General features: G+C 40.3%; 1 protein-coding gene across 1 annotated transcript in view; it reads right to left on the bottom strand.

Annotated features, from left to right (window-relative positions):
* Positions 1-1215: 1215 nt before the first annotated feature.
* Positions 1216-12178, bottom strand: part of usp13 (ubiquitin specific peptidase 13) — a 29059-nt gene continuing 18096 nt past the window's right edge. Inside the window, exons 14-21 of the mRNA XM_007889190.2 lie at positions 11653-11741; positions 10437-10559; positions 8291-8317; positions 6673-6816; positions 5550-5719; positions 5097-5244; positions 4441-4525; positions 1216-3701 (exon numbers count right to left, since the gene is read on the bottom strand). Coding sequence (XP_007887381.1) covers positions 3608-3701; positions 4441-4525; positions 5097-5244; positions 5550-5719; positions 6673-6816; positions 8291-8317; positions 10437-10559; positions 11653-11741 — 880 coding nt within the window. The 3' untranslated portion in view covers positions 1216-3607. The remainder of the gene's footprint in view (positions 3702-4440; positions 4526-5096; positions 5245-5549; positions 5720-6672; positions 6817-8290; positions 8318-10436; positions 10560-11652; positions 11742-12178) is intronic.

The raw sequence follows: 12178 nt of genomic DNA, 5'->3' as shown, positions 1-12178 counted from the left end.
CTGTTATACATATAAATCAAATCTATACTGGTTATATAATTTTTTTATCAACAAGAGCAATCAGCTGGCATTTTGGCATCTTTATCATAAATATGTTTTTTTTTAAACTCTCCTACATTTCTGGTTTAAGAGTAATTAGTTGAGTTGATGCCATAGACAATCATCTCTCTGGCTGTTGACTAAGATGCTTTAGCTGTACATTCCTCTGTGCATCTCCCCAAACTTCTGATGGACAATCACAAACATCCATAGTTGTAAGAATCACCTTATTCATGTTAGATTGAAAATGCTGCACAGAATTAGAGCTAATACATGTTGATGGTTGGAGTTGATCCTGACTCCATGGCTGGCAATAAACACATTACTTTGTCTATATTTGTTTGGGGGGGGGGGGGGGGGATGGAGAGGGGATGGGTCATTTTTTTCTAGATGTTTCCTAATTCTAAAATACTGAACCACAATCATAGTCTTTTTTTCCTCTATATCCTTATACTGTTTAAGATGAAGTTATTAGCATGACTGCACACGCAGCAATTTACAACTCATTTTTCTTCACAATTTGTTTCCATTTGGGAACTATTCTTAAGAAATGAACTGTGTAGTTCTGAGGGACTTTGTACATTTGGTGATGAATTCACTGGAGAACGGAACAATGATTTACAACAATTTAGTTGTACTGATACTTATATTGAGGCTTGGGCACCCAGTGTGTAATGTGATGTGTACAGAACGGGAACAGGATTATAGTTATTTAAATAAAGAATTAGAAGATACAAAGTATTCTGTTGGCCCCGCTCTTTTACATAAAACACTTCCTCTCCAACAGGTTTAGTCGCAGATATTCCGGGTACGACCGACAGTAAAACCTTCAAATAGAGACCATTGATCTCAAATTACTAGCTGTGCAACATTGCTGCTCCCTGTGAGGTCTCCGTCCAGCATTGGTTCATCATAGCTCCAGAGCGCATCCTGAATCCTTATAGTAGAGGCCAATACAATAGCTCTAAGTTCCTCACACCAACCCTTACACTGTCTGCAACATCTCCCCTTACACTAACCCTTACACAGTGCGTCCATCTCTGCAAACTCTCCCCGTTTTAACATTTGAATAAATTCTATTCCACTTGTGTAATCCTTAGAGCACCATTATACCACATTATAAAACTTTTGTCAGCAGGTTACCAACCAATAAAATTTGAACGAGGACCCAAGACCGACTTTTCAACAACAATTTATTGAACTATTCCAGTGCTGTGCACATGCAGCATTGGGCAAAATTGTGCACCAAAGTTTTCCAATAATTTCCAATTACATGAGTCTGGGTTACACAGAGTGGGATCTGATAACAGCAGCATTTCCGAGCAATATCCCAAGATCACCCCAAATGCTGCAAGTTTACAGATCAGCGAGGCCCAAGGTGGCAAAGTGAAGGACATTGAGAACAAACAAAGATTGTTTCTTAAATTTTCACATCAACCAAATTGCAGTGTCATCCTCTGCAGGAGAGTGAGAGCCTGGCCTGGGGAGGGGAGTTAAGAGGCAACAAAGAAGTGCAGACATTCTCAGCTCTGATGCTGGTTATTTCCACATCAAACATTACACATTCTCTCGCTTCTCAATAGAAACCGAAAGACCACCCCCCACACACTAGACCCACACCCACACAAACACACCACCCACCCAGGTTTCTGATGAGCCTTGAGTTCCTGACTGTACTGAAAGGGTTGCTAATGTCACCTGCCACCATGTGTCAGTGACTCTGTAACTCGCCATTACTGACTAACATTACGATGAAGATTTACTTACGAAAACAAGACGAAAGACGATGATGTTGATCTTGAGAGGAACAAAGGTCCCTGGGGTTTGGCCGCTGCTTATTTGGGGGCCACAAGAATCACAACTGCTACAAGTTGGGAGGTAAGTCAAACCCTTAAGAATATCAATAGCACCTTTGACCAGACATGGTCAGTTAGTTAGACCCTTTGTAAGGACCATCCTTATATATCTTTGGTTATAAACACTTTCTTTAAATAGTTCTCTAAACAATGGAGAATGGTAGGATCCCCCCCCCACACACACTCATTGCCTCCCACACACATTCCCTGCACAACCCTTATATGCCACAGTCAAAGACAGTCCTTGCCTTGTTGTTTCCCTTTAACTTGATCATTTTAGATTGAGATCCTCAGGTTAGGATCAGAGGCTGTTGAGAATGTGGACCTCATTGCCAGCAGCTGTGATTGAAGCAATTAGCATCAGTGTATTTAAGAAAAACTTGATGCAATCGTGACGGAGAAGGGAATAGGAGAATCATGTGGAGAATAAACAGACGAGTTGGGCCAAATACTGGATCACTTTATGTAACTCAAGAAATGTAATATTGCAGTTACTTAAGAAAACAAAATGGTGGTGGGGAGGGGATTGGTTTGAGTGTTGCAGTATAATACGTTTACAAAAATCTTAAAATCTATCTATCACCTTTAAAATCTCAATCCAGTTATTGGCATGAGTTCACATTACAAAACTCTAAGCAGTCTTCATGCGTAAGAGTTTATGTTTGGGCATCATGGAGCTTGGAGATGTTGGTGGTATTTCAGATTAGATGGTAAATCACTGATTTATTCTACAGCAATACAGAACCTTAACATGGCTTAAAAACCTCAAACTGCGCCAGTCTGTGTTTTGTTATAATTTAATTCTTCCCGTTGATTGTCTTCAATGGGAAATGGTGAAACACCACTACAGATCGAGAGATCTTAATAATGACCTCAGGCTTGTCAGACCCGGGCAGGTTTCTGTGCAGTATTTATTGCAGAGTATTTCTGGCAATCTGAGCTTCATTACTGTGCAGTAGTTGGGGCCTGGCTCTGAGCCTGTGGGGATGGGAAGGTTTTGCTATTGGCTAAATGGCCAGTCACACTTCAATGTTCTTCACAGAGACTCCGCTCAATGACACCAGATTTGCAGAAGGATTGTCTATATTCAGGAACACGTGATTCTAGATTTAATGATTGAATAGCACAACCTACACACTCCTGATCCGAGAGCGTTGGCATCAGCACCGAGTCACGGATTGCGCATATTTACAATCTGACTTAATCATTGAGGTGTGTCTCAAAATCTAGTTGGAGCGGAACACAATAACACTCCCGTTTAGGAGCTCAAAGCCCAAAGCAAGGGTTTGTCTGTAAAAGATAAAGGCCTGCTGTGTTTTATGCACCGAACATTCAGAAAACAAAAAATGACAATAACTCAACAAGTGAGGCTAAAATAAGAGGGAACCGGCAGAGTGACACAAAGGGAAAGAAGTGAACTCATTTTGATGTGTGAGACAGTGCTTAAAAGTGATTGCACACACTCCGATACGTTTCTTCAGCTTCGCTAAAGATGCTGCTTTGAAATAAAAACAACAAATAATAATATAAACGATAAAAATCATCCCTCTTATGTCAGGCATCATATTCCATTTTAGCTTTGTTTTCTATAAATAAGGTATTTGCAGTAAATCAGGGATCCAGTCTCTCCCCCTGAGCTCTGACAGTTTGTAGTGTTTGTGCTGCTCTTTGGGAAGAGCCAAGGCCACGGCTGTCAATCACAGGTCTGGGTACTAGAAGGCCAGGCGCTGGTAGAAGTAGATGTATCCCAGGTCTTTCGGAGGTTTCTCTGAGGCACAGACTTTGTGATCGTTGTAGAGAACCCACCTGCAATACATAATAATCTCTGCAATCAGCATTCAGTAAAACTCGCATAAATCTATTCTGTATAAATTATACAATCGCCTAAATCCCATTCAAGAGTTTATATTCTAACGAAGTTTGACACAACTCATACTTTCCATAAATCATATTAAATGTCTGATCCCAACTGATACAACATATGTGAGGTTTACTGCAGTGTTTTATCACATGTCGAAATGTTTCAAAGTGCTTTACAGACTTACTGTAGTAGAGTGTAGTGACTGTATTTTGTGTAGGCGAATGCAACAGCCAATTTTTATATGGGGGGTAGGGGTGGTGATGGGGAAGGGGGGAGGGTGTTGGTGAGAAAGAGGGATATTTGACCAGGAACGGTATAGCACGTATTGAATAGTGTATAGCACCACAGCATCTTTAACATCCACTTGAACAGGCGGATAGGACCTTGGGTTAATGTCTGATCTGAATGATGGTCTGTGATCCTCCAGAACTGCACTGGGGTATCAGCCCAAAGTGGGGATTGAGTCACAACCTTCTGACTTCTGGCGAGAGAACTATCACCTGAGCCAGGCTACAGCGTCAGATCCAGAAGGTATTCCTACTAAAGTCCCAGTGAAAGAAACACTATGAGATTCATCTTGCATTAAATACAGCTTAGAATGTAGCAAATAAAAAAAATCCTGAATAAAAGCCATCTCAGCCCACGGTACAGTCTGTAACATCAATCCAATAAACCAGCTCTTACCTTCCCTCTTTTTTGATATGGCAAACATAATGGCCAGACATTGTGGATGTTCCCATATGGCTAATAAAGGCAAAGAGCTCATATCCTGCAGATAAACACAACTTGATTCAATTACATGTCAATACGGCAGTCACATTCTGTTAGACATTACTCTATCACTGAAGACAGAGAGAGAAAAAATCCATCTAAAACCCAGGCTCTAAACAGAAACCTTACACATGTGGAACTCTCAGAAGTTTGGTCTGGAGACTCTTTGACCTAAACAACAACACAAAATGTATTGGTGCTTTATCACATAAAAAATTTGCTCAAATAACAAAAACGTTTAGAGGAATTGTATTTTACTGGAGAATCCAGCCAAGTGAATGACTATCAGCTTCGATCAGTATTTTGTAAAGCACAGAAAACTGGCTGACCTACACATTACAATGTTATCATCAAATATTATACAATGCAATATTCCTGATTGTTACACAAGAAATCAACATGGAGGTCAATCAGCCGATTAACTAACTACATGAAAAGCACAATACAGATAGTTGTTGTTGGATCTTACGGAGTGATGTTGCAGACATTTGTGGAGATTGAGGATTGTCCTAAATCTTCAGGAATAGGTTAGTTCACCTCTGAGGACACCTCAGCTCTCAGCTACTTACTTGCAGGTCCATCCCTGATTCTGGGCCCTGCAGGTTCTGCCTCTGCTTCTGCATTGACATTGGTCTCTGTATCAGACGCTACTTCACTCTCCTCCTCACTGTCCGCGTGTGTGAAGATCCAGTCCAGTGCTCGCTCCAGGTTATTATTCTGCCGAGACACATTCCCAGGGGTCACATCTGCCATCACCTCAAACCTACTGAGCCCTTCAGTAGTCACCCTGGTCACACCCACATCACACAAACAGCTGGCACTATATTTGAGTGAATTAATGATTTGAAATCCATTATAAATAATAATAATCTTTGCAGTTGTGCAACGATTGCTTTCTCGCGTGATTGAGATACCTCAAAGAGCTTCACAGAAATAATTCTCACTGAAATAGCAACAGCATGTATTTATATAGCACGCTTCATGCAGGATAGAGTCTGTAATCAGACAGAAGAGGAACTCACAGTTGATTTCAAGGCTTGAATAGCGAGGTTCCTGGAGAATCCCATGGATGTGATAATGGCAACAATCTCCTCTGGCGGCTGTTTCTCTACGGCAGAGGCTCCTCCAGCCAGGCCCACCTCTGGGAGAGAAGCTTCATTATATCCCAATAGCGACAGCGGCTCAGCAAAATCTGGTGGAGAAGAGGTTTTGTTCAAAAAATATCTACAAAAATCTTAGTTTAGGAAATCAATGTACGTTTGTCATTGTGAACAACCATGTGTCTGTAGTGCCCTCTGCTGGGCTGATCCTAGTACTGCAACTCCTTGTTACTGCATCTTCAAAAGTAATAATAAACCTTACATTTGATACAGCACCTGATCACGTTGTTGAGACTTCTCAAAGCACTTCACAGAATATACTGCAAAGTGAATTGACTGTACATTTTGTGGGTGAAACGTGGCAGCACAAACAGTCGTAGATTGAGTGATCCTCAAGCACACGGAAAAAAGTGTTTTTTTTTAAAGATATTATTACCCCAGGAAAAGTCTAGGTTTTTGATGTTCAGTGCAATTTAATATGTAAATTTAACTCAGTGCAGGCTTAATATGTTTTCAAAACTTGAGATTGCTTTGTGCATTTTAAAAAACGGCTTCTGCAGCTATTCTGTGAAGCGCTTTGAGATGTCTTAATGACGTGATAAGACCTTCCTCACAGCAAAGACTTCAATTACTGTGGTCTAACTTTGCGATATATCTTCACAGGTTTCTTTAATCCAGGAGCAGATCATATGAGAGAGGTGATCTCACAAGTCAGTCACTCGATATATTTGCTGTTGGTTAGTGTACTGTTTCCTGGACTGATTCCTTAAGGAACCAACAAAGAGACATTATGCCACTCAATCCACGACTGTTTGTGGGACACAGCTGTGGCAATTGGCTGCCGCGTTTCACCCACAAAATACAAGTTACAATATATTCTGTGAAGCGCTTTGAGATGTCTCAATGACGTGATAAGATGCTTTCTCAAACGCAAGGATTATTATTTTCGTAGTGAGTGAATGTCACCTTAGGAATTGTATCAGTGGCTAAAGTAAAAATGGAAGAGAAATGGGGAAAATCAGGCTCCCAAATCATCTGATCTTACCAGGTTCTTCCATGTGTGCAATGATCCAGTTAAAGGCCACCTCAGCCCCCATGCTGCCCGTATAGTAGACAGCTTTCCGACACGCCTCCAGGGGAAAGCCCATCTCAGCCAGCTGCATTACTGATGACTCCTCGATTTCAGGAACTGCGGCAGAGATAATAATAATAATAATAATCCTTGCATTTGATATAGCGCTTTTCACGTCGGGAGGACGTCCCAAAGCGCTTCACAGAACACACTGTAAAGTGAATTGACTGTATATTTGTGGGTGAACGCGGCAGCCAATTGCGCACAGCAATGTCCCACAAACAGTCGTAGATTGAAAATGACCAATTTATTATTGTTTTGGTTTTGGAGGATTATTATTAGGCTCTGTGTGGAGTAAGGAAACTTGCCCAAGGTTTGGCCCTGACCCCCCGGGGACTGAACTCAGGTCTCTCACTTGCAAAGCGAGTGCTCTAACCACTGAGCTACAGGACTCCAAAACACTGATACCAAAAAATGGGGGAACTTCTGCTCAGAGAGAGGGCACAGCACAAAGGCGTTTCACCCACAAAACACACTGTCACTCCACTTTACAGTATATTCTGTGAAGTGCTTTGAGACGCCTCTGTGACGTGATAAGGCGCTGTATCAAATGCCAGAGACCGAATGGCTGGATATTTGCAGAGATTTTGCCAGAGTCCAAATCATAACCAAAACACATTGTGATCCCAAACTATCTTGGCCAAGTTGCCACCGGCCAGTAACTTGTATGACCTGGCAAGCAGTTTGTGCCGGGGGGGGGGGGGGGGGGGGGGGGGTGGGGGGATGGGGGTCACTAGGGTTCACTCTCATCACACAGCTCCTGTCCTCAACAGCACAGGATTGCCATAACTATGTTGAGGAAGTGGGTAGAGGAAGATGTTCATCTAATCTTCCACTTCACGCTCATAAAGATAATATTCCAGTCATTCCCCTTTGTGGCTGAATCACCAAACATGGGAGGAAAATAATCCTTTACCATCTATCGTTTCAAACCCTTTCAAAATTTTCCAAAGCCTTTAAATACCTCAGTCTGTGCCGACAGATTTTCTCACTCTTCGCTGATCACAGTTTTAGTGCAAGAGAAACAGTATAAATAAACTGAGACGTTCACACATCCCTAAATACATAGAAACACACACGTGTGGGAATAGTGCAGTGTGCACAGAAAGCGCAAGTTGCTAGATAGGAAACTCTAGAGATCTGAGCTCCTGCATCTTTCACTTCAGGGTCTGCAATGGTTAAACATATCTTATAAAGACTTATTTTCACAAACCCAAGTCACTCATCCCAGAGCATTTTATCATGCAGCGTTCTCTGTCAACGATTCACAGCCCAAAGCCACGCATGTTCTTTATGGACACAGTATGCAATGGACAAAGGGACAGTTTCAAACACAGCCAATTCCTTCTCCAGCTGATGTTCCCAGCTCCACAACTGGTTGAGTTATTTGCATGGCCTGGGGTTTGGGTGTAGCTCATTGTGCAGAAGCTCCTGACAAGCAGAAATTGCTTTAAAGTAACTGTTAAAAAGTGCTCATCAACCATTTAGAAAAAGCAGAATAAACACAAATGTTTCACAAAGAAATACGTACACTCCATAAAATGGTTCAACGGGTGATCTGAAAGTTAAAAGCAAAGAATTAATCTTAATGGGACATCAGGGCAACAGAACTACATTTCACATTTAGCCTAACAAGATATATACATAAAGTCTGTTTACATATATAGGGGGACCTGCTTAAGCATGTTTCATTCAGAAGCAATAATGCACCAGACATACACATGTGGTACACATTCAGCTTCTGCTGGTGGTTGACCAGCTTCCTGTGTATAATGCACAGTGTGCAAGAAGTATTTGTGTTCACAACCCAAACCATCGGGTTATAACGGGTCGGCCTATAATGTGCGCTCCCGGAGGTTTATCACTCATCAGTGATGCAATTATCATCATCATCAAAAAAATAAAGACATTATCGGAGGAATAATACATTGCAATAAATCCCAAAATACAGTTAACTTGTTCATTAAAGACTGAAGTTTACGGCACGGTTACAAATACACAAAGCTGCGTTCAGTTATAAGGAAACGGAACTTTACCACAGATAAACATTTGTTTCACCAAAATAACAACAGAGCCACATTGAGAGTATTTAAAGAAGCAAAGAGCTGGGATTGGAGAACAGTCGTAGCTGTGCAACAGAAATATTAATGTGAATATCAATTCTTCTGTGTTTTCTCCCCAGCCACATGTGTGACTGAGGTTTGAGTGTCTGTGTGACCTGTGGTGCCTTGAAAGGGGAGGTCGCTCTCACTCCTCAGTTTCATTTCCTCAAGATGGCAGGAGGAAGAGTGACGTTATTTTGCTTCGCTCTTGCAGGAACTGTGTCAAACCCCACAGGGGAGTTTGGAACAAACTGTGGGTTTGCTGCAAGCAGCTTTGTGGCAAAGAAACACAAGCCTGACAAGCCAGCATGTACACAGCCGAGGCTGATCTTAGCACTCAGGCGAAAGTTCTCACCACTCTCTGTGCGATGAAATATCCCCTGACCTCACTTCTAACCACTTTAGCCCTAATCCCAAATCCCCTTCATTGTGGATCTTTCTATGGTACCTGCACTCATCCACATACATATATATATGCAAAATATTGTCAAAGGTGCAAGTAATTTTCTTTTTTAAGAATGAAACCAAATAAACTTTACATATATGTAAAGTTTATTTGTTTTAATTCTTAAAAAAGAAAATTACTTGCACCTTTGACAATATTTTGCACCCGACAAATGTCAGGAGGACATCTCATTAAAGCGTTTCACAGGATTTTATTGTAAAGTGCGGTGACTATATATAGGCAACTGAATAATAATAATAATAAGGTATGGGAATTAACTAGGATTTAAAAGCTTCACAACTGATGCTGCTGTTCTCGTTCTGAAAGTTCAAATACCAAGGGAAGCGTTTGCTACTTTATTATTTATCCACCTTTTCACATCCAGGTTCCCAAAATAGTTTCCTCTTAGAAAACCAAAAGCTTCCATTAGGATTTTTTTTTATTTCAGTCGGGGGTTGAACTCTGGTCAAACCTTTACATTTTAAGATTTTGTTTTGAAGCATTGCAAAAGGAAACGGAAATGTAATGGAAATGTAATGGATTACTAATAACAATTATAACAATAATCCTTGCATTTGATACAGCTCCTTATCACATTGTTGAGATGTCTTAAAGCGGTTCACAAAATATAAAGTAATAATAATAATCTTTGCATTTGATATAGCGCTTTTCATGTCTTCTCGATATCTCAAAGCGCTTCACAGAATAGACTGTAAAGTGAATTGTGGGCGAAATGCGGCAGCCAATTGCGCACAGCAATGTCCCACAAACAGTCATGGAGTGAAAATGGCCAATTTATTATTGTTTTGTTTTGGAGGGATTATTATTAAGCTTGTGGAGTAAGGAAACTTGCCCAAGGTTTTGCCCTGCCTGGAATTGAACTCACGTGTGTAAAGTAAATCTACTGTGTATTTTTGTGGTGAAACGCGGCAGCCAATTGCTCACAGAAGTGTTCCACATCCAGTCGTGGATTGAGTGATCAAATTATAATTATAAACAATTATTAGTCATTCCAACTCTGTACCTTTATCTACATTGATATTAATACTTACTGCACAAACAGAATTTTTTTAATTAAAAAAGGCAGAAATTAAATCTGAGCCTCACACTGTGTCCGTGTCTCTGGTTACCTTTGTGTCTATCTGGGAAGACGATGGGTGGAGTAATATCAGGCAGCTCCTCCTCTCCGGGCTGTAAACCCTTGGCTTTTAAAAAGGAGATGTCTAGTAGGTCAGGCATGTCTATGGAGACATCTGGAGAACAATGCAAGGAGTTAATACCCAGCTACAATTTCCCTTATAGTGTAATAGATGATTTGACTAAGCCACATTATTAACCTTTAGCCCCATGCAACTGAATGGTATATTAAGCCAATTCAGGAGTTGGACTCATAGTCTCGGCCTTACACTGTATCATTGTCTTACATCATATTATGATTCTTGCATTTGATATTGTGCCTTTAATAGTAAGATCTTGGTTTAACTTCTTATCCAAAGGCCGTTACCTCTAACCATACTACTCCCCCAGCACTACATTGGAGTGTTCGTCTCGACTTTAACTTCAAAGTACTGACACGGTTCTTAAACATAGACTGTATATTCAAACTGTCCATAGGTGTTAGATAAATTGACCTGAGGAAGTCTAAGATTTATAGCTTTGAAGATGAACCTTGATTTACACCTTCATATTGAAAACCTAGCATTTAAATTCATAGTTGACTTATCTCAGCCACCTGGGTATCTAATCACCACAGCTTCCCACTAGTTGGAATTGTGGAGATATCTGTCCCCAGATATTCCCCTTGTCCCACTTAATAATAATAATAATTCTTGCATTTGATACGGCGCCTTATCAAATCTTTACATCGTCTCAAAGCGATTCACAGAGTATACTGTAAAGTGTAGTAGCTGTATATTTTGTGGATGAAATGCCACAAATACCATGTGAACTGTTTTTTGTGGGAAGCCAATGGGAGAAAAAATCATGAACTAGAATCCAATCTCCAGAAGAGTATTGATCAGTATTGATATGGCATTGACCCTCACAGTGATCACAACTTCATTGCAACATCGTACGGTGTCATCTTGTTACCATATCAGGGGATAATTTGCATTTTCCACCTCATTGAACATTTCAACCAAAGTCCTAGAAACAAAAGGATAATATTCAAACCCAACTCGTGGCCCAAATTCCACCTGGTCTGTAAGATAATTTTGTCTTAAAATTCTCAAATGTAGTCCAAATTTAGAAGCTTTAATGACAACAAATCTCAAACAACATGAACAGCAAACAGCCATGAAGTACCTGGGGGATTGTTGGACAGGAAGGACACTGACAGAAACTTACCTAATTTCTTTGGCACCCAGTCCACACCAAAGGTAAATTTTTTGATTTGAATAACCAAGTATTCAGGAAATGAGGCAAAGTGGAACGTTCTGCAAATACAAAACACAAACTTCTTTCACTTTCAAAATTACCTCTTCTCAGCTCGTTGTATGTATTGAAGTCGCACATTTGACACAAATTCTCTTTTTAAAAAAATGATTTATCTTTGTTCAGATTTAGATGACTCTTTAAGGTTACTAACATGGTATCATTTGAGTCCTTCTAGTGCTTATAAACCAGCACTTTGTGTGCATTTAAACAATGCTGTGAAGTGCATTATACAGTAATGGAAATGTGCTTAATATATATCTGGCATTTAATGCAATGATGATTTATTGGAGCAATAAAGGTTAAATCAGAGAGGCTGAACTTTGAAAAATATGAGGATGAAAAATACAAGCATATGATATTTAGAACAGCTCAAATCGCATTTTGAACCCATCATTTTAATGCAGGAAATTAGATTTGAGGTTTTAACTTACCTGCA

The sequence above is a fragment of the Callorhinchus milii genome, unplaced genomic scaffold (assembly GCF_018977255.1).
Source record: "Callorhinchus milii isolate IMCB2004 unplaced genomic scaffold, IMCB_Cmil_1.0 Scaffold11, whole genome shotgun sequence".
Lineage (NCBI taxonomy): Eukaryota > Metazoa > Chordata > Chondrichthyes > Chimaeriformes > Callorhinchidae > Callorhinchus > Callorhinchus milii.
The sequence above is the reverse complement of the archived record's forward strand: the minus strand, read 5'-3'. Positions and strand labels throughout refer to the sequence as shown.